This window comes from Oncorhynchus masou, chromosome 24 (genome assembly GCF_036934945.1).
Source record: "Oncorhynchus masou masou isolate Uvic2021 chromosome 24, UVic_Omas_1.1, whole genome shotgun sequence".
Classification (NCBI taxonomy): Eukaryota; Metazoa; Chordata; class Actinopteri; order Salmoniformes; family Salmonidae; genus Oncorhynchus; species Oncorhynchus masou.
Window position 1 is genome coordinate 74,739,223 of NC_088235.1, and position 23,809 is coordinate 74,763,031.

Sequence of the window (23,809 nt, forward strand, 5' to 3'; positions counted from 1 at the left end):
CCCATGTCGGCCGGGTTAGGGGAGGATTTGGCCGGCAGGCATGTCCTTGTCCCATCGCGCACTAGCGTCTCCTGTGGCGGGCCGGGCGCATTGCACGTTGACACGGTCGCCAGGTGTACAGTGTTTCCTCCGACACATTGGTGCGGCTGGCTTCTGGGTTAAGTGGGTATTGTGCCAAGAAGCAGTGCTGCTTGGCTGGGTCGTGTTTCGGAGGAAGCACAGCTCTCGACCTTCGCCTCTCCCGAGTCCGTACGGGAGTTGCAGCAATGAGACAAGACTGTAACTACCAATTGGATACTACGAAATTGGGGAGGAAAAGGGCTAGAAAATAAAAACAAACAAAAAAGGAATGGGTGTGTTTGGGTCATAATTTGCTGAATGAAATGATATAGTCAACACACTAAGGCCAGGATTCAACCCGAAATGCATTGACAACAAATGCATTGCACTTGTTTAGGCGTGTGTCGAATTTACGTTTGAGCTGCAGCATTTACCATGAATGCAATCTCCTTAACAGTGGGTAAATTCCCTTTTAAAAAAGCACACGGCTGGAATTTCATGCACAGCACGAGAACGCACTTTGAAAGAAGCCAAAATACAGCATATTCTAAAGCTGTTGTGAGGAATTGACACATCTTCTGATTGTAAGTTGAAGGGCTTTGGTAGACAATAAAGTCTCAGATATGCAACATTTGCCACACTGGTACCTCACAGTTCAGTTACTAACGACAACTTTTAATTTCTTTTTTTGTTGTTCTTGTTTACTGACAAAGTAGTATTTCCAACCTGACAGCCACATACATGCAGTAGTCCATCCGCAGGAGTATGCTGATTTGTATACATGTTCACTTTCAACGATCAGCAAAAAGAAACCTTCAGAATAACCCATTCTATTTTACACATACTGCCTCTATTGCTTTGATCAAATGACTGATGTCACTTTTCCTATTGTAGTTTCTCTTATACCGTGTCCAGCCCAAAAATACACACGGTTAATGCTTTAAGTCAAGGGGTACTCCCGTCGCTGTCTCAAAAGTAACATCCATATGGAAATGTTGAAATTGAAAAGCACTCCTTTGCACGATTTACAGCCTGTCAGTCCTCGTGGTATTCTCCACTAAAAGAAGGAAGTTCATGTTACATTTTGTTGTTGTTCTTCATTTTGAAGTTAAGATCAAGGTCTGAACTTTGGCGAGAATGGGCACCATCAGGGGCCCTCCGAACATTCTGCCGCAGAATAACATATATATTTTTTTAAAGCACACTGCTTCTTCAACACATACCCACACACCCATACACACAAGCACCTGACCCACTGACCCAAACACACAAAAACACCCAGACATACATGCTCAGAATCTACACATTAGCAATCAAGCACTAACACCGGAGAGAACACAACATACAGTAGATGCCATTCCAACACTAGACAATCAGCCCATCGAGTGGTCATAACAGGGGAAACATTGAAAGGAAGATGGAGTCAATAAAGAAATGTAACAAAACTGCCTGGTTCGGCTCAGTAGACGGAGCTTTAATACATTGTCCTTTTTTTTGGTTTGTGTTGCGTGGTGGTGTGCTTCTGATTTGAACCTTTGAAAAATGTCTATGTGCTCCTGAAAATACCTCAGGGTCCCACATCAACTCGAGATGTTTCCCTCCATCTAGCATACATCATAGTAGCCTACAACAGTTTTGCACAGCTCCTTTGATAACACACAAAGTCCGAGAGATGCGTAATAGCAGACCCCAGCTTGTCAGTCCAGGTTTTGTGCTGTTTTGTGGTTTGACTGTAAGGCTTATCTGTTAGTTAGTGACTAATCCTTATACCTCCGGCCACCCTGTATTTTTTTATAGTAGTTCTCCTGCTCACTCTTGTTTTGAAATTGAATGTCCCTCTCCAGGAGGACTAGCGCAGTCTTGCGTCGTAAAGTGGACTCCCGGCTTCTCCCGTCGTGGGGGACCTCCGCGTGGGGGAGGGGCAGAGGGGGAAGCATCTCTGGGTCTCCGTCGCCGGTGGAGGAGCATGGCGAGATGGTCTGGTGTGGCCGGAAGCTGCCAGTGCTGCCGCGAGCACCAACGCTGTCGCCGCGGTTCAGGTCGTTGAGCTCGTAGGAGTCTCGAGGGTCGCTGCCGTTGGACGCGCCCCTCCACTCCCAGGGGTTCCCATTGCCCGAGCAGGGGGGCGGGCCACCGTGCACCACCGGGTGGTGGGGGGCATGGGCGTCTACGGTGATGATGGCCGAATCACGCTGGGCCTCTGAGGGCGGGCGGTAGTGGGGCGAATCGGCACTGGCCGTAGAGGAGGTGCAGGAGGAGGTGGAGGTGGTCTCGGAGGACTTGGGCGTGCCACCTGAGGAGGAGGAAGGGAGGAGACCCTGCTGCTTGGACATGGCGATCACCTGCATGATGCGCGGCTGGTTGGGTGCCCCGCGAATCGACCCGCCACCACCGCTCTTCTCTGTGATGGACAGCCACTTGGCGCGGGTTAGTGCGCTTTTGGGCGACACTGGCGGGGGACCCGCCTCGGGGATGTGGGGGGGTCTAGGAGTTGCCACCACCCTGGCACTACCTGGAGGCCCCACACTGACGGGGATTGGACCGGCAGAAACTCCCCTGTTGGACTGCACCATAGATGGATAGAGCGAGGCCTGTGGCCCCCCGTCCTCGGACCCTTCCTCCCCACCTTCGGAGCCCTCCTCACTGGCATCTCGCTCGGCTTCATCCCTAAGGCTCAGACCTCGCATCTCCATGGACTTCTGCTTCCACTCCGTCACCAACTGCTGTGAGCGCATGGGGTCCATGGGCACTTGCACAGCCTTGAGCCTCCTTTGTACGGGTTGAGTAGGCATCATGGACTCCTCTGGGCCCCCGTTAACGCCCAGGCCCCCGTTAGCGTTCATGCTAGATCTGGGCAGCGTGTTGCTGAAGGTCACCATGGTCTGCTGGCCCATGGGGCTGCGGGGCGCCAGGAGCTCCACGTCCACACTGGCCCTTTTCAAGCTTCCGATAGAGGCTTTCTCGCGCTGTAGCGGCCGCCCCATGCCCTCCAGCCGGTCCAGGGAGGGCGGCGCGGCGATCTCGTCGGCGCTCTCCGATGCTGAGGCGACACCTTTGTTGTAGACCGAGTCGTGGCCCCGTTGGGTCAGCGCTCGCAGGGCGTCCTCCTTCTGGGGGGGCGGAGCTGTCTTGATGATGATGTCGTCGGAGGACCTGAAGTTGCCAACGGCATGGAAAGCCTGGAAGAGAAGAAGAGAAGGCCTTGGTCGCCTGAAATCCCTCCACAGCTACTCGGCATAATAGTCCCGTGGAAAGTCATTATCATTCACTATCATTCGTCTGCCTGGTTTATTGCCCTGCGCTTTACACTCCAGAGGAAGCCGACTTAAACAGAACTGACGAGCTAGTTCTAACCACCGCTCACTATCTCCGATAAGAGTGAGAGAACATAGGGACCAAGAGGAAATGAGAGAAGGGAAGAGATATGAGACAGAAAAGAGCTATGAGAAAAAATGACATACGAATGAGAGAGCATGATAAGACAAATGGGTATGTAGAGTAGGCCCCACCATAGACAGACAGAACGTCATAGAAAGACAATTCCAGAATCTGTTCAAATAATCCCCATTCAGACGAAGGATGGAAAGAGTGTCTAAAATGGAGAGAGAGGAAGATATATATAAATATATATATGAGAGAGAGAGAGAGAGAGAGAGAATGAAATGATGGGCATGAAAGTGAACTCCATCCCTCCCTGAGGACAGATAGTCGTGTGAAAGCGGAAAGCAAATGAGAGAGGGAGGAGTGTGAAAAACTTCAATAAGAGTAGCAATCTGGAGATATCAAAGAGCCTAGCACTAAACTGCAGGTAAGCCGTTTAAGTGGGGGAGGGAGAGATGGTGTGCAGTGCAGTTTGATCAGCTGTAATTCTACATCACTGTCTAGTGAATAACACTTTCCTCTCCAGTGCTCGCCTGAAATCCAATTGCAGAATGGTTATGGCTACTACAGGAAGTAGTCGGTACACTCCCTTCGCATATACATCAAATATTTGACTAACAATTTTTTTGGTTACTACATGATTCCATATAAGGTATTTCATAGTTTTGATGTCTTCACTATTATTGTACAGTGTAGAAAATAGTAAAAAATAAAGAAAAACCCTTGAATGAGTAGGTGTGTCCAAACTTTTGAATGGTACTGTCCCTTTCAGAAATGTATGCGCGCACAAATAGCCCTTTTTAAATCCGCTTTGACAGAATCCTTAAATGTCATGTTCCTAAATGTTTTAACCACCTGTCATTCCTGCAGATAGAAAACAAATAAAGATTAATATGCATCATCACTGTCAAATGAATGTCACAAGTCAAGATAGATGTCATTGGAAGTTAGGTCTTACCAGGTAAGCAGCGATGCCGGCCCCTATGATGAAGCCCACGTAGACGTCAATGGGGTGGCTGCGGTACTGGGTGATCTGGGTGAGGCCGGTTAGCGCCGCCACGATGGCAAACGCAAACACCAACACTGGCTTCAGCAACTTGGTGCTGTCTGAGATGGTTGAGTTGAAGTACATCTGCAAGTAGAGAGAAATTGAGAAAATACACAGTGAGATTATTATAACACAAAAAGTCAAATACATTCCATTCTTCTATGTATATGATACGTTTTATTCCTGCTCAGAAACGGGTTCTAAACCATTAAGTTCATGAGCTATTTATTAACCAAAAATGCCCTGTACATGTTTTCCCTTAATTCAATCCACATATTTTAAGCTTGATGATAATATTTTAAACGGTTTGAGGCAAACATTTTCAAATTAAGCCATCAAATATATATATGGGGGAAAAGCCAGCATGGCACAATACAATAAGCTCTTACTTAAAATAAATAGTCGGGCCAGATTTGCGCAAGGGATTTGTACATTGAGAATCCGGTGTGAATACTTTGGTTACAATTCCACTTTATTCTCAAACAATATTAGCACACAATTCCCTAATTTGTGGCTAATCAATCTGCTATTGTACTTGGCCAGCCACTGAATAACACAAAAAAAAGCCAAAATCTGGGGGGGATCCTTCCTTATCACGACAGCATTTTCGGCATGTTTAATCAATAAAACTAGCCAATCATGTTTATAAATTGACTTAACGCGACAGGCACTTTTTCATTTGAGTCTTAGGGGCCTATGAGAAACACTGCCACATAAAATTTCACCTGGCCCTAGAAATACACTCTAACCGTGCTATGAACTCTCTGGATGCTTTTGTTTACATGAATGTCAATGCTGCCTCTTTAATTGGTGTGTCCACTGTAACATGTAATATGGTCCCTAACCAGGTTAAGTACATGTCGGATAAAAAATGTCACGACAGGCCTGATGGAAACAGCAAATTTGTTGGCCAAACTATCCAAAATTTCGACAAAAACCAAATACGCTCGACAAGGTGGGATCTTTTTGTGTCTGTAAAATGTATTATGGCGTTGGAAGCCTTCTACAGGGATGCTGGCCCATGTTGACTCCAATGCTTCCCAAAGTTGTGTCAAGTTGGCTGGATTTGAAAAACCCAGCACCGTTGCAGTGAGCGCGTCAATCTTTTGTCTTGCCCATTCACCTCTAAATGGCACATATACACAATCCATGTCTCAATTGTTTCAAGGCTTAAAAATCCTTATTTAACCTGTCTCCTCCCCTTTATCTACACTGATTGAAAATAGCTTTCGCCTCCCGGGTGGCGCAATGGTTAAGGGTGCTGTACTGCAGCGCCAGCTGTGCCATCAGTGACTCTAGGTTCGCGCCCAGGCTCTGTCGTAAACGGCCGTGACCGGGAGGTCCGTGGGGCGACGCACAATTGGCCTAGCATCGTCCGGGTTAGGGAGGGCTTGGCCGGTAGGGATGTCCTTGTCTCATCGCGCACCAGCGACTCCTGTGGCGGGCCGGGCACAGTGCGCGCTAACCAAGGTTGCCAGGTGCACTGTGTTTCCTCCGACACATTGGTGCGGCTGGCTTCCGGGTTGGATGAGCACTGTGTTAAGAAGCAGTGCGGCTTGGTTGGGTTGTGTATCGGATGACGCGTGACTTTCAACCTTCGTCTCTCCCGAGCCCATACGGGAGTTGTAGCGATGAGACAAGATAGTAGCTACTACAAACAATTGGATACCATGAAATTGGGGAGAAAAAGGGGTAAAATTCAAAAAAGAAAAAAAAAAGAAAATAGCTTTCACCTGGATTCACCCGGTCCGTCTATGTCATGGAAAGAGCAGGTGTTCTTAATGTTTTGTATACTCAGGGGACAGTTTATTAGGTACACCCCTACAGACAGTGGGGTGTGGCAGTGGCTTGCTATGTAAAGCAGGTACACAGGCATTGAGGCATTCAGTTGCTGTTCGATTGAATGTTAAATGGGCAAAACGAGTGTCTTTGAGTGTGGTATGATTGTCGGTGCCATGGGCGCCGGTTCCAGTATCTGAGAAAAGGCTGGAATCCTGGGCTTTTCACACAGGGCAGTATTTAGGGTTTACGGAGAATGGTGCGACAAACAATAAACATCCAGTCAGTGGCAGTCCTTTGGGCAAAAACAGCTCGCTGAAAAGAGGCAATAAACTGCATCTAGGGAACGGACATTTTGTCAGTCCTTGTCATGGATCGGCTATGGCAGCAGACAACCACACCAGGTTCCACTCCTATCACTTAAAAACAAGAAGAAGCGGCTCCAGTGAGCACGTGATCATCAACACTGGACAATTGAGGAGTGGTCTGATGAATCCCAGTTCCTGTTGCGTCATGCTGATGGCAGAGTCAGGATTTGGCGTAAGCAAATCCAGTCATCAGTACAGGCTAGTGCCGGGTTGTGTAATGATGTAAGGAATGTTTTTCCTGGCACATGTTAGGTTCCTTGATTCCAATTGAGTAATGTTCCCATGTCCTGAAGAATTCAGGCTGTTCTGGAGGCAAAGGGGGTCTGACCTGCTACCTTCTGTATATCGAAGATGGCGTAGCAGTGCAGACGTGGTTTGTTGTACTCTCATTTACTTTTTGTATTTTTCGTCCTTTTTGTATATATTCCAATTTATTTTCAATCGCGTTCTCGATTTTTTAATTAAATATACCTTCCGGTAACCCGCCTTACTCAATGTGACACAAATCCGCTATTTTTTTTAGACCCTATAGCCAAAAATTTCATCAGAAGGTAGCCAGCCAATTAGCCAAGTTACTAGCTATTTAGTCATCGTTAGCCACTGCCAGCGGCCTTTACCCTCTGCTCAAGCACCAGCCGTTTTTTTTTAGCCTGGATAATACCTGCCAGTCTCGGACTGTTTTTCTCCACTAAAATGCCAGATTCCTGCCGTAAACCCTGGACCATTGATCATCACAGCTAGCTAGTTGCCACTGAGTGACCCAGCCACAAAGCTAGCCCTGAGCCCAGAGCAAACAAAATTACCACAACTACAATACCTCTTTCGCCATCTGGCCGGTCCCTTCGTCGACACGGCACCCTGCCGTACCACCACGACTGGTCCGCAGATGCAATTCCATCAGCTGTGCCTTCAACCAACCTTTGCCGGACGACGCTTCTACTTACCCCGGCCTGCTAACTTTAAACGCCGTGTCTCCCGCATGCTAGTGTAGTAACAACTACCTAGCGGCTTCCCTGTTTCATCTATTGCTGTACACTGGACCCTATGATCACTTGGCTACATAGCTGATGCCTGCTGGACTGTTCATTAATCTGGGTACTCCACTATGTTTACCTTTATTTATCTGTCGGCCCTAGGCACGAAACTCAGGCCCTGTGTGTAGTTAACCAACCTTCTCTGCCTATTCATCGCCATTTTACCTGTTGTTGTTGTCTTAGCTGATTAGCTGTTGTTGTCTTACCCGTTGTTGACTTAGCTAACTCTCCCAATCAACACCTGCGATTGCTTTATGCCTCACTCACAGAAATCTGCTCCTATTATTCTCTGTCCCCAACGCACTAGACGACCAGTTTTGCTAGCCTTTAACCGTACCCTCATCCTACTCCTCCTCTGTTCCTCAGGTGATGTGGAGGCTAACCCAGGCCCTGCGTGTCCCCAGGCACTCTAATTTGTTCACTTCTGTAATCGAAAAAGCCTTGGTGTCATGCATGTTAACATCAGAAGCCTCCTCCCTAAGTTTGTTTAACTCACCGCTTTAGCACACTCCGCGAACCCTGATGTCCTTGCATTGTCTGGATCCTGGCTTAGGAAGGCTACCAAAAATTCTGAGATTTCCATACCCAACTACAACATTTTTCATCAAGATAGAACTGCCAAAGGGGGAGGAGTTGCAATCTACTGCAGAGATAGCTTGCAAAGTTCTGTCATACTTTCCAGGTCTATGCCCAAACAGTTTGAGCTTCTCATTAAAAAAATGAATCTCTCCAGAAGTAAGTCTCTCAAAGTTGCCGCCTGTTATAGACCCCCCCCCCCCTCCACTCCCAGCTGTGCCCTGGACACCATTGCCCCCCATCTATCTTCAGAGTTTGTTATGTTAGATGGCCTAAACTGGGATATGCTTAACACCCCAGCAGTCCTACAATCTAAACTAGATGCCCTCAATCTCACACAAATTATCAAGGAACCCACCAGGTACAACCCTAAATCCGTAAATATGGGCACCCTCATAGATAATATCCTGACCAACTTGCCCTCCAAATAAACCTCAGCTGTTTTCAATCAGGATCTCAGCGATCACTGCCTCATTGCCTGCATCCGCTACGGGTCCGCGGTCAAACGACCACCCCTCATCACCGTCAAACGCTCCCTAAAACACTTCCGCGAGCAGGCCTTTCTAATCAACCTGGCCCAGGTATCCTGGAAGGATATTGACCTCATCCCGTCAGTCAAGGATGCCTGGTCGTTCTTTAAAAGTAATTTCCTCACCATCTTAAATAAGCATGCCCCTTTCAACAAATGTAGAACTAAGAACAGATATAGCCCTTGGTTCACTCCAGACCTAACTGACCTTGACTAGCACAAAAACATCCTGTTGCGGACTGCAATAGCATCGAAGTCCCCACGATATGCAACTGTTCAGGGAAGTCAGGAACCAATACACACAGTCAGTCTGGAAAGCAAAGGATAGCTTTCTCAAACAGAAATTTGCATCCTGTAGCTCCAAAACTCCAAAATAGTTTGGGACACTGTAAAGTCCATGGAGAACAAGAGCACCTCCTCCCAGCTGCCCACTGAACTGAGGCTAGGCGACACGGTCACCACCGATAAATCCACGATAATCTAAAATCTCAATAAGCATTTCTCTACGGATGGCCATGCTTTCCTCCTGGCTACCCCAACCCCAGCCAACAGCTCCGCACCCCTCGCAGCTACTTGCCCGAGCCTCCCCAGCTTCTCCTTCACCCAAATCCAGATCACAGATGTTCTGAAAGAGCTGCAAAACATGGACCCGTACAAATCAGCTGGGCTAGACAATCTGGAACCTCTCTTTCTAAAAATGATCCACCACCATTGTTGCAACCTCTATTCCCAGTCTGTTTAACCTCTCTTTCGTTTTGTCCGAGATCCCTAAAGATTGGAGAGCTGACGCTTTCATCCCCCTCTTCAAAGGGGGTGACACTCTAGACCCTAACTGTTACAGATCCAATATCCATCCTGCCCTGCCTTTCTAAAGTCTTTGAAAGCCAAGTTCATAAACAGATCACTGACCATTTTGAATCCCACCGTACCTTCTCCGCTGTGCAATCCGGTTTCCGAGCTGTCACGGGTGCACTTCAGCCATGCTCAATGTACTAAACGATATCATAAACGCCATCGATAAAAGACAGTACTGTGCAGCCGTCGTTATCAACCTGGCCAAGGCTTTCAACTCTGTCAATCACCGCATTCTTATCGGCAGACTCAATAGCCTTGGTTTCACAAATGACTACCTCGCCTGGTTCACCAACTACTTCGTAGACAGAGGTCAGTGTGTAAAATCGAAGGGCCTGTTGTCCGGACCTCTGGCAGTCTCTATGGGGGTACCACAGGGTTCAATTCTCAGGCCGACTTTTTCTCTGTATATATCAACAATGTCGCTCTTGCAGCTGGTGATTCCCTGATCCACCTCTACCCAGACGACACCGTTCTGTATACATCTGGCCCTTCTTTGGACACTGTGTTAACTAACCTCCAAACAAGCTTCAATGCCATACAACACTCCTTCTGTGGCCTCCAACTGCTCTTAAACGCTAGCAAAACCAAATGCATGCTTTTCAACCGTTCGCTGCCCGCACCCGCCCGCCCGACTAGCATCACTACTCTGGACGGTTCGGACCTAGAATATGTGGACAACTACAAATACCTAGGTGTCTGGCTAGACAGTAAACTCTCCTTCCAGACTCATATTAAACATCTCCAATCCAAAATCAAATCTAGAATCGGCTTTCCGCAACAAAGCCTCCTTCACTCAAGCCGCCAAACTTACCCTAGTAAAACTGACTATCCTACCGATCCTTGGCGATGTCATCTACAAAATAGCTTCCAATACTCTACTCAGCAAATTGGATGTAGTCTATCACAGTGTCATCCGTTTTGTTACCAAAGCGCCTTATACCACCCACCACTGCGACCTGTATGTTCTAGTCGGCTGGCCCTCGTTACATATTTGTCGCCAGACCCACTGGCTTATCTCAGCTTACTGGTCATGATAACAACACCCACCCGTAGCCCACGCTCCAGCAGGTATATCTCACTGGTCATCCCCAAAGCCAACACCTCCTTTGGCCGCCTTTCCTTCCAGTTCTCTACTGCCAGTGACTGGAACAAATTGCAAAAATCGCTGAAGCTGGAGACTTACATTTCCCCCACTAACTTTAAACATCAGCTATCTGAGCAGCTAACCGATTGCTGCAGCTGTACATAGTCCATTTGTAAATAGTCCACCCAATCTACCTCATCCCCATATTGTTTTTTATTTACCTTGCTGCTCTTTTGCTCACCAGTATCACTACTTACACACCATCATCTGCTCATCTATCACTCCAGTGTTAATCTGCTAAATTGTAATTACTTTGCTACTATGGCCTATTTATTGCCTTACCTCCTTGCCGTTTGCACACACTGTATATAGAATTAATTTTTTCTCTATTGTGTTATTGACTGTACGCTTGTTTATTCCATGTATAACTCTGTGTTGTTGTTTCTGTCGCACTGCTTTGCTTTATCTTGGCCAGGTCGCAGTTGTAAATGAGAACTTGTTCTCAACAAGCTTACCTGGTTAAATAAAGGTGAAATTTAAAAAATGAATTAAAAAATAGTTGGGTGTGCCTAATCAACTTGCTACTGAGTGTACGTAATAACCATCATATCAAAGTAGACTTGGAGTCACGCGATGATATGTTCTGTGGTCCTCCCACTACAACTCGGGAAAGAATGCAGTTTATTAGGCTACAGATTTTTTTTAAATGATGATGAACTTCACAGGGTGGTGATCTTGATGCTCCTTTCCAATAAATAACGAGGGTCTTATTCTGGTGACATGATGATAGAAGCTTGGCTGCCGTTTGACAAATACAAATGATCTTGCTCTTTTGTCCATAATAATGTCATCATGTACTGTCGGTAACCTACTCAGAGTGCCCACACTGTATCTGTGAGCTGTTGGCTTGAGTGCAAGTGCCAAGACCAGAGTGGGCACACTCGCTATATAGCGCAAAACATTTCTGTGACAAAACCATCAGTACATTTGAAAATGCGCTGGAAACCCACTTAGGTTGTTGTTGTTTTTTAAAATTCGATACATGGGAACTTAACTGCAAAATCAATGTTCATGTGCACAACATCATCATGGACATCCTTTTATCCGCAACAAGTCAATTTGATGGAAACCCATATCTGGTGGGAAAATGCATTGTTTTTGTGCAGAGTTTGATTACTGGCTTGAAAATATGTTGCCAATGGATGGAAATGTATCCAGTGACACTTCATACAGTGCATTTGTGGCAGGAGGTGTACTTACTGATATGTACACAGCAGCAAAGGCAGACAGGGTTGCGTGCTGTGAGGGAAAGGTTTTCCTGACGAGAAAGAGAAAATGTGTTTGTGGTGAGATGAAATGCAAGAGCAGCAGACAGACAGACAGACAGACAGACAGACACCATATGTCCCCTAGCTTTGATCACAATGTGAAAGGGGAGAGAACAGTGCTAGTGTGAAATAAAGATCACACCTACACATTGCTACAATGCGTGTTATTGTTGTTGTGGTGATGTTGTCAAGGTGTGCGGTATCTGTCTAAGTGTACCGTGTCGAAACATCCTTGTTTATCTGTCTATGACTGATCTGTGAATCTGTGTTGAAACACCCCAAAATGGCTTCCTTACTAACACCAATTCCTGATCACTTAGTATATCTAAGATTGGGTGAGATGGATTATCTGGAAGCAAAATGGAGTAACAGAAAACTTGTCTTGGATTTCACCTAGCCAGTTGGTTCAGATCAGTGGTCCAGAGAGGAAGAAAACAAGAAAAGTAGGCTTTTCATGCGTATTGAGACTCATCCTCTGCCAGAGGATATACAATGTTCTGTCCAAGGCTGCATTCCAATACATAGTACATAATTTCCTTGAAAACCCATTAAATTCATATCTATCATTCATTTTTCCCAATGCATTTTTCCCCCTTTACAGTGTTTATATTGCCTCAGTGAGAGCCTTTGAACCACTCTGTCTTTTTGATCGGGACTTCCGGCATGAGTGATACACAGAGACGAGGACACACAAAAGCTATGTTCCCTTATCCAGACGAGCATACTACTAACAATGAATGCCAAAAACAATTGCTTAATTCAAACTGGTATTCTAGTATGAATACTGTAACAGAACCTTAATCCTTCCTGGGTCAGGTGGTTATGTTATGTCATGTCATGTATCTACCTGGCAGAGACGATGGCGTGCTGGTCGTGACCGGAGCAGATGTCCTTGGTGATGTAGGGGTTTTTATCACAGGCCACCCCTGGCTGTGTGTAGTTGGGCTTGCACACAGTCAAGAAGAAGGGAGTGTGATAACCTGTGGCCAACTGAATCACATCAGTCATTAGAGCCGTGGCACACAACCCAAACACGTGGACACCTGGAGAGACAGAGGGCGAGAGAGAAAAAGGGGAGTGAAAAGAGAGGACGGTGAATGAGAGTAAAAGAGAGGGAGGAAGAGGGAGAGCGGAAATACAGAGAGAGGGGTGTGTGGTGATGTGAAGAGAAATACGGGAAGATTGAGAGAAAGAGGAGGGAGCGGAGGAGTGACGGGAGTTGAAAGAGAGAGTAGTGAAAACAAGAAAGAATGAGCGAGAGGGAGTCATTGCCACACTGGAGACATCCCTGAACAAGCGACGTTCCTCCACAGTGTGGAACCATACCTACGAAGCGCACCGTTCGCCGAAGGAAGGAGTTGAAGTTGCACCCGCCGGCGTTGATGCTGCCCTCCACCCCGGGGCGGATCTTAAGGCGTGACTGCATGAAGTAGACCAGGCCCTCCCCCATCATGATCTGACCAGACAACAAGATCACACAATCAGAGATACGGCAGCACTAATCGATACATTTGGACTTGCTCATTGTGTTGAACAGAGACTGGGCTATATGAGTATTAGATTGTTGTATGTGGTATGTGTGAACTTGGTCCCATGTTATATGGTTTGATTTGAATGTAAGCCTATATATTTGACAACTATACATTGTCTGAATGTTTTTACCATGAGTTCATATAGTTTGAGTGTATAATGGCTTAATTATACATAGAGTGTTTCACATAGGCCATGTGTGGGAGTGTTTAGATGGGTACTTATGCAGGCAGAGCAGCATCGTGTTTGTGTGTGTGTGTGTGTGTGTGTGTGCCTGCACGAGCGCAAGTGTGTTCAGAGGGGTGTACTCACCGAAGCGGCCGGGCCAGCGAAGGCCAGGCTGAGCAGCATGAGTAGAGGGATGAGCTCATCTCCACCGTCAACGTAGGGCATGCTCAGCATGCGGTCATGGCAACGAAAGCCTACCTGGGCAGGCTGGAGCAGGTCCGTTAGCTCCAGGAAGTAGAGCGACACCATAGAAGAAGCCACAATGGGCAGCTGGGAAACAGGAAACAGGAAGTGCAAGTGTAGCTGAAAGGTTGCTGTCAGACTTGTCACTATACTTACTACCACTAACTCTGACCTTAAAGATAACTATATAAAGGTTTCGCGTCTTGAACCAGAAGAGTTCCCCTAAATAGACTAACTAGATACTTGAATAGATGAGGTTCAGATCGTTTAGAATAATGACATGTGACCGGAAAAGATAGGAAAGCAGTTCACCCTCAGCTTCAGCGTATTGTCTGCTCGTTCATTCGTTCAGTCAATCAATCAGACACAACCAAAGATTATCATGATAACATGTTGTTACATGTCAAAGTTCCCCTTTTCTTTTGTATCATAACGCTGATCTTTCTACCCACCTCTACAAAATAGAAGCATGGCAACAGAGTCAAGCTGTCTTTCGGCGGTTTCTTCTTGGGCTTGGGGTCTCTTGGATTCATCATTGTGGCGTCTGATGTGGACAAACCTGAAAGAACACATAGTTGAAGTTTAACAACAACAAAAAATGATAGTACTGAATGAGCTCAGGGTCGTTTCTTAGCTATTTTAATAGACTATATTAAAATGGATTCAATTTAAATAATTAATGCATTTATTCCATTAAAATTGATAAGAGCTCTGAATGCCATGTAGTCAGATTCAATGGTAAAACACATAGCTGTCCATGATAAGGAATGACATTTTAAAACTCCTGGGGAGCACAACTCAGGCCCTCATATGTTCTGCAGTATTGCTGTTTTTTGTTTCTCTTTGGCATTTAATTGATAAATGAATGTTACTGGTTTCCTGGAGAGAGCACACACCTTGTTCCAGGTAGAAATCAGTCACAGGTTAAAAGCCAAAAACCAGCAGGACAACCAGCGGCCTTCGAGGACCCGAACTGCACCCGAACCTAGACACTAATCTCTTTTCCTGATTCCATTGCTTTAGCATATGGTTTACAGGCATGGTAGGCCAATTTGTGTAAGCCAAATATGCCAGTGAGTGGACACACATTGAAAGTGGTTCCTTCATTATTATAGCCCACACATACAAAACCTTGATAGGCCTATTCTGGCACAGAATTGTTTTTTTTTAAATAATTTTTTAAAAACCTTTATTTAACTAGGCAAGTCAGTTATGAACACATTTTTATTTACAATGATGGCCTACTCTGGCCAAACCCGGACGACGCTGGGCCAATTGTGTGCCGCCCTATGGGACTCCCAATCACGGCCGGATGTGATACAGCCTGGATTCGAACCAGGCACTATAGTGACACCTCTTGCACTGCGATGCAATGCCTTAGACCGCTGCGCTACTCAGGAGGCCAACTAGTGCTGAAAACCCACACCTACCTACGGAGAGGATGATGCCAAAGTAACTAACTGGTGCTGAAAACCCACACCTACCTACGGAGAGGATGATGCCAAAGTAACTAACTAGTGCTGAAAACCCACACCTACCTACGGAGAGGATGATGCCAAAGTAACTAACTGGTGCTGAAAACCCACACCTACCTACGGAGAGGATGATGCCAAAGTAACTAACTAGTGCTGAAAACCCACACCTACCTACGGAGAGGATGATGCCAAAGTAACTAACTAGTGCTGAAAACCCACACCTACCTACGGAGAGGATGATGCCAAAGTAACTAACTAGTGCTGAAAACCCACACCTACCTACGGAGAGGATGATGCCAAAGTAACTAACTAGTGCTGAAAACCCACACCTACCTACGGAGAGGATGATGCCAAAGTAACTAACTAGTGCTGAAAACCCACACCTACCTACGGAGAGGATGATGCCAAAGTAACTAACTAGTGCTGAAAACCCACACCTACCTACGGAGAGGATGATGCCAAAGTAACTAACTAGTGCTGAAAACCCACACCTACCTACGGAGAGGATGATGCCAAAGTAACTAACTAGTGCTGACTTTGGCCAACCACGCACACAGCCAGTCTCGCTAGCATTCCGAGCATACGGGTGAGAAGCCAAGCCTGGAACAGACTCTCTCCATGTGTACAGTGGTACTAACTGTTAGCCTTCTCTGCTAGCAGCTAATTATTCTAACCAGCAGGCGATGAGATCAGGTTCTAGACGTTTCTGGAAAGGTATTGCTAGCCGTTTTAATGTAGGTACTGAAGAATAGCAAAAATGTGACAGTGAGGTTCTCATTTTCTTATTTTGTTTTGCTAAGAGAATGTTCACAAAAAAATGTGGCATACATTCTAATACAGTGATAATTGGCACCAATATCGAAATGTGTCGGAGGTTTTCATACCTCAACAGCAGTGCAATGTGGGGATAAGTCCATGTCCCAAACCATCTGTTGTGTAGATTGATACACATGATATATATAGGTGCATCTCATCTTGACATTAGACCCCTGTTGAGGTCTGACGGAATTTGATATTTAGGAATCAGAATATGTACAATATGGAGGAAAACAAAAGACAAAATAAATAAGTCTCTCTCTCTCGATATATATATTGATGACTGATTTATAACACCATGCACTGTACAAACATTTACAACTGCTTATGTCAGCTTACATCAACATCTACAGGTTGAAATAGTGTATGCGGTGATACCAACTTGCAATTGACATAGTGTAGCAGTAATGCAGCTGTTATGTGTGGTGCATAAATGTGTTACGTAATCCCTCAAAAAGAAAGTGCTTCCCTGAGCATATAGATGCTTGCTGTTTGTGTAGGGAAAATACAAGTGCCAAGATACTTGACAAGACAACCCTAGAGTGAGGGAGGTAAAATGCCAACAGTGTGCTCGTCTTTCATTGGGGAAAAGACATGTTTATTTAGAGGAGCCAGATTTGACTTAAAAGAGGGAGAGAGTGAGAGGTGTGTGTGTGTGTGTGTGTGTGTGTGTGTGTGTGTGTGTGTGTGTGTGTGTGTGTGTGTGTGTGTGTGTGTGTGTGTGTGTGTGTGTGTGTGTGTGTGTGTGACTGCGTGCGTGGAGAGGAGAGGAGAGGAAGGGGGTGTAGACAGTGCCTCAAACAAACTGAGGTCTGTGTATGTCTGTGGTCAGAAAACCTGCTTGACAGCCAGCGAGAGGGTTTGAATGGGGAGTCTTTCAATTAAACAAGACGGATTAGAAAATGGCAGATCACAGCTGTCCTCCCTGGGGCTATTGTTGCTCTCAAGTGGGAGTCAAAATGGTCCCTCAGTCTAAGACAAAAAGCAAGATTTTTTGTTTTACACAATTCCTTCACATTCTTTGTGTGGAGTGTTGTGGGCATTGCTGTCCTTGCTCCAGAGCAAAACAACACTATTCTATACAAAGTTGGAGACTCCTTTAGGAGGAGTTCGAAATCAGGGGTTCCAACATCTTAAAAGCAAGCAGGAAAACATTTGAATGATGTTCGATGTTTATGTATTGCAAGAAAATATGTTTTGGAGACAGTTCCACCCACCTACAACATAACAGTTGGTTGAGGTACCCTGTAACTCACCAATTTTAATCCCAACAAACCAGAGACATTCTGAGGACATTCAACCACGTTTCCATCAGGTCCCTTAAGGGTTTCGGTGCAACGTTATCCCTCTGACGTTCTGAGAACATTCTAAGAACATGGCATGACGATCCCAAGGGAACGTTCTCCTTGGGACCTTTGTCTAGTTCCCTTTAAGTTCCTAGGACATCATTGAGGACCATGTCAGGATCATTTTAGGATGTTCTCAGGACGTTAATTTTACTATTCCTTAGGACATCATGTGATGGCCCCAAGGGAATATTCTCTGGGGGACCTTTGTCTAGTTCCCTGTAAGCTCCCAGGACGTCACTGAGGACCATGTCAGGACCTTTTTAAGACGTTCTCAGGATGTTCATTTTACTAGTCTTCAGGACGTTGCGTGATCGTCCCAAGGGGGATTTTTTTCTAGTTTCCAGTTTGTCTCGAGGATTTCCCCGAACACGTTTTCAGGATGTTCTTGGGACATTGTGTCATGGTCCCCTGGAGGTTTTGTCTAAATCAGTCACTGATACAGACATGGTGGAGAAGCAGGATTATCGGAATGCTATGAACCAAGAGATTTTGAGTTCAAATCCCAGCTGAAGACATGTTAAATCTTAAAACTGTATGAATAAAAATACACAATGCTGCTGTTTATGAGACCATCAGGTGACGTCCCCAGGACGAACCCGGTAACTAGACAAAAACCTCCAGAGGACCAAGACACAATGTCCTCGGGACGCCCCGGGACAAGACAAAACCTCCAGGATACTATGACACAACGTCCCAAGAACATCCTCGGGACAAACCGGGAACAAGACAAAACCTCCAGGAGACTATGAAACAACGTCCAAAGAACGTCCTCGGGACAAACCAGGAACTAGATTAAACCTCCAGGGGACCATGACACAATGTCACAAGAATGTCCTAAAAAACCGTCCCGGGACAAACTGGGAACTAGACAAAAAACCAGGGGACCATGACAAAAGACCTGACGACTTTAGGCGACCATTTGGTGACATCCCCAGGACCTCCTAACAACTTATTATTGATTGCAGGGATAAGAGTGGCAGTGTATAACTAAGGCAGGATCAGACTGATAAAGAGGATTCAATTCCAAAACAAACAAATAGCGCTTCTACAGTAATGCAACTTAATTAACTTAGCTATACAACTATGGTAGGTATGTACTGTAAGTAGGTAGATACAGACAGACAGACACACACACACACACAGGCAGACATGAGCATAGTTGGTGCAACAATAAAACAAATTCCAAGCATTAGCTCCTAGGTGTAGAGCCGCCATACAACGTGCGGTGCTTATCAATTGACAGAAATCCAGAGATAAAAACCGCTGCATTGATTTGTATCTTTTAATGTATGCTAAGCGTTAGGACACCAACAATTAACGGCGGTTACATGGGCACAACGACAAAAACCGTGCTGTCTGGTGAGTGAGGCAATAGCCTATACCTCAAATCCATATGGGAATCACATTTTATATGAATCACTAGGGCAGGCTACCTATATGACTATATAGCACATGGCTGAAAATATCATGATATTTTATGATGGTTGCTTTACATGCACACAGTGAAAGAGCTATAATGAATTCGATCTATTAGCCTAGTCTATGCATATCAGACATCAAGTTGAAAAAAAAAAAACACACACACATTTAAAGCATACAATCCTTGTAAGAGAATAATAAACACCAAAACTCACCTAGGTTCTACGTAGCCTAAATACAAATAATAAATTCAGCTAAAGTTAATTGATTAGATATAGCACGAGGAATAGATGTGATGGTTAAGACTAGGCTACTACTGCCGCTGTCCCCCCTTTACGCACCGCAAGTGGAAATACTGTCAACGTTTCTCACAGACACTCAGTTCCATTTCACTTTCTTTTTTTCTGCTCGCGTTTCACACGGAGCGATCCCGAAGAAAGCGTGTAGTGGGTGCAGCTCTGGTGGAGTGAAAATGCACGACTCCCCCGGCCTCAGGGGGCTTTTGACTTGGGCAACACCGGCGATTCAGCGAGAAATGCCTTGCACCGCTCCTGGTTCAAAAGGTTGCCTCGGATACTGTGGTCTCGCTCCTGACCTTGGCTAGATAGATGACAGATAATAATTGATAACCTGTCTATTTACAGCCCTAGTATTCCGTCAATGGGGAACGGGGGGCTGTCAATGATGCATCATAGGCTACTGCAAAAAGAATATGAGAGCAGAAGAAGCGGGGAGGGGTGTGAGTGTGTAGCCTTTTGTGAAGTGCGTAGCCTTTTGTGTAGTTCGTGTGTGTGTGTGTTACAGCCAATGTGAGAGAAAGACGGCTTCTTCCCCCACCATCATTTTAGGGACACATGGTGTCAGTCTGCCCTCATGCATAGTCTCTCTCCCTCATGTTCTTTTGATTGCTCCGCGCTGTAGTTTTACACCAGAATAACTTCAAGGAGTCTTTGTTTGGGACCACGAACATGCATCTGTTCAGCACGTCCATTTTTAGAGATTCTCCCACCAATCAGGTAATTGCAGCAGACACGCACTCACTGCCTTTCAACGAAAAACGATCCTCCTAATCTGCACCACATGCATGCCACACAGCATTGTCCACGGGAGAGTCGGCGGTGCTTGCCTTAGCCCCACACCTCTTGCCTATGTTTTGCGGGATTTTATTTGGGGACAATATGATATACCAGCATGCAGCCTAGACACTGCCTGTGCCTGCAACACATTCCCTATAGTCCTTATCATAGGCTACAGCTATTATAAAATGGATCAGTAGGCTATACCCTTTGAGCACACCTATCTATCTTTAAGAACATCATTTCTGTGCACGTTTGACCCTGGTAATCTTAGCGTTACAACAGGAGGGAGCCGATGGAGTCTCACGGGCATAAATGACTAATAATATACATGTCCGGAAACTCAGCATAACGCAGTGCTACACGAGCAAGTATTTCCACCGAGCAGCAATGGCACCACATTGTAAAGCAACTGTGTGAGCAGGACCCGGAAATTGATCCAAAATGTCACGGCGGGTGGTGTGAGCCAATGCGTCGCTCCACTCTGCCTGCCAGTGTGAAAAGCCTCATATCTGCACTGACACCCACGCTCAATGCAGACAGGGAAATGTGCAACAGTGAGTGGGGAATGGCGGCGGTTGTTTAAGTGTCATCATTCCAAGCCAGAGGATCTCGTCTCACTTAATGAAGGGGATTTTTAATTGACATCGGTCACGGTTGGTCGTCGTGGACCACCAAGGGAAACCTCTTGCAGTCAGACTCACAACATACATACAGTTCATGCACCCATGAACACACACACACACACACACACACACACACACACACACACACACACACACACACACACACACACACACACACACACACACACACACACACACACACACACACACTAGGGCCAGTATCCATGCACACACACACACACACACCAGGGCCACCTGCGAGGCAGACAGCTAATGAATGAGCTCCATCCAGCCGTTTCGTCTCATCCAACCAAACACTGGGCCATTAACTACTGCTGCTAGGCTGGGCAAGCCCTCTTACTCTCCACACCAGATACATTCCTCTTTGGACCAATAGTCTATTTACTATTTAGTCTATTTATTATTTAAAACTTTGCAAGAGCACTACACAGAGCCTACCAGCGGTCGTTGGGTTAAGCATTTATGTTTAAATATAGGTAGGAAAGGTGCAATGAATTGTTTATGAATGTGTTGTGTCATCCTTATTTTGGGCAGCGGTACTGAAGTGTTACCCAGAATACATCACTTGGGGGTAGTTAGAAGGAGAGAGGGAGACTGTATAAAGTGCTACATTTTATATGGAGAAGGAAAGAAAAATTGAAAAGTGTTTTGATATTGTCCTCCCCATTCCACCCAGGTGAAAGGTGTCACAGGCTGACGTCCATGAAGGCCTTTGTTACAACAATATACTGTACATTGTTTTTAATACGGGACTGCTGGGACACCGGCCAGGAAAACCTAGTGGGAAGTTGTCCACGACCTATGGCACACTGTTACTGTATGCATGTATGCTGCTGTTTTGACCTTCCTTGAAGAAGAAAAAAAGGGTTTCTGAACCTCAATGGATTTCATCTTCAATTCCAACTCTGAATCTCAACCTAAATGAATAGACTCGATGAAAATACAGTCTTCCACCTGGCATACGAAGGCAGCTCAACTCAACATAACACTCTCTGTTTAATTGAGAATACGGCAAATAAAGCCTAATATTCCCTGTCGAGGCATCCCCTGCCTCAACACGTTTTCTTTAGTTATCAGTTGTACACAAATGTGTGTTTTCTTTTTAGTACAGCACATTGCCAATATCTACCATTTGTATTCCCACATGACTGTAGAAGGAAGAACCACCAAAGGATCTATCCGTCTCTTGAGCTGATTAAAAAAAGCCGATAACGCGGTGGAAATGCACTCCCGTTCGCCCTCCCTCTCAGTGTTTATGGTCCTGCATTGACTGATCGCATTGTGATTGATTTTTCCCTCTCCTCCCTCCTTCTCTTCCCTCCTTGTTCCCTGGGCTCGCCCGCTGCAGAGTCGTTGCGCGGATGCCTCGACAGAGGGCGAGAAGAAACAGCTGCCTCGCGTGAACTTACACTCGACGACTCACCAGCCGCCACTGCCTGTGCCATCGGCTTCTCTGCTCAGTCAGTGGAATCAGTCTGTTCGGTTGGTCTCTCCTCTCCACTGAGCTTTCAGAGGACTCCTGGCACTGGGAGACCAACAGGAGGCATGGCTACATCTCAAGATGTCCCCTTGTTTCCTTGTCTCCTGATCTGAAAGGACTTGGTAGAGAAGAGGAATGGAGGGTTTGAAAGAGAGAGAAAAATAGAAAGAGAAGAATGTCAGGGTTTTCAATTTCTATTCCATTTCTATGTTGTGCACAAAAATGCAGTCCTTGGCCTGAGTGCATGTTTGCAAAGAAAAGGAGACAAGGAAAGGAAGTGATCTAAGAGTTTTGGGATAAAACAGCCTGAATGTTAGGCCTAATCTCCACCCTCAGAAGGGCTAGTTAAGAGCCTTCCCACCCAGAGCCTATAAGTGCTCTCAAGTCTCGCCAGCATTCACTTCAATCAAGCCTAATTCAATCACACGTCTATTATGCAACCAACATTTACAGCACTTCAAGACTGGCGTTTCAAAACTCTGATTTTAAAGGGCACTTGATTCAGGTTGCCCGGTGTGCGACGTGGGCGGGATATACGCTTAAGGGAAAATGGAATGTCTCCAAAAATGCACACCAGGCGAGCTAAATCCCATATTGAGAAAGCGTCATTGTGGCAACCAGATTGTCCTGGCGTGACGGGGACGTAGCAATTGCGGGGGAAAAACCTCTAATAGTCAGTGATGAGAGACTAAACTCTCCCCTACTGTTACTGTATACTGTAAAACAAGATCATGAGGCGACCATAAAACACACTACAACCTTGATGTGTGGGCCTAGGAGTCAAAGAAGATGATTCTAAATCTGTTCGGTTTAACCTATCTTCCCTACACTGTCCCCAGGAAACTGTCTGACGATATTAGTATCAGTATCTCCTACAACATGAAAGATACTGCTTCTCTCGATTTAATGCTCTTTGACAGTATCTTTTGGTAATCGTATCGCAGAAGCTGAGAGTAACTGTCAAATGGGATGTGTGGATCCCCTTAGGCTCATGGAATAGAAGTCAAAGCCCTTCTGTGTTGGGTCTTTTGAGTACGGTGAGCAGGGTAGTAGTCCTAAAGGGTATTACCTCACAGTTCAGGCTGAGGCACACCTGTAGGGAGAGGCTGTTCCTCCGGTTGTGAGATCGAGAACAATGTGTCGATACCTCTTTGAATACAGACGTCCATTTAACCCTGAAAAATCAGCCCCGTGTAAAGAGATGTATTCAAATGTTCCCGAATGTTGCGGATGAAAATATTGTGAATTGAGATGAGCCAATGTCCTACTTCACGACATGAAAGCATTATATATATATGTTCTACAGAATACATACGGTATCTCACTGAACATTCTGTAATGTTATACCCTGCTGTAGGGCCACGATACTAATATAACCCTGAACATCGGATGGATACTATCTACTGTAGATACACACTTCTTTATACCACCTAATACCACACACCCAGTTATCCCCATAATTAGCTTCACTTAGTCACTCAGTTCATTCATTTCTCTAAGAGATATATTAACAGACCTGAATACAACTTTATTGTCCAACAGGAGATAGACAGGATAAATTGGC

General features: G+C 45.7%; 1 protein-coding gene across 1 annotated transcript; it reads right to left on the reverse strand.

The window, feature by feature from the left end:
• Window positions 1–212: 212 nt before the first annotated feature.
• Window positions 213–19,736, reverse strand: LOC135512633 (phospholipid phosphatase-related protein type 3-like). Its single transcript, XM_064934857.1, has 8 exons — window positions 19,384–19,736; window positions 14,436–14,542; window positions 13,885–14,070; window positions 13,369–13,498; window positions 12,890–13,085; window positions 11,975–12,032; window positions 4,400–4,573; window positions 213–3,239 (listed from the first exon to the last, which is right to left on the reverse strand). Exons 2-8 carry the CDS (start codon window positions 14,517–14,519, stop codon window positions 1,818–1,820), a joined length of 2,250 nt encoding a protein of 749 aa, XP_064790929.1. The 5' UTR covers window positions 14,520–14,542; window positions 19,384–19,736; the 3' UTR covers window positions 213–1,817.
• Between the last annotated feature and the right edge of the window lie 4,073 nt (window positions 19,737–23,809).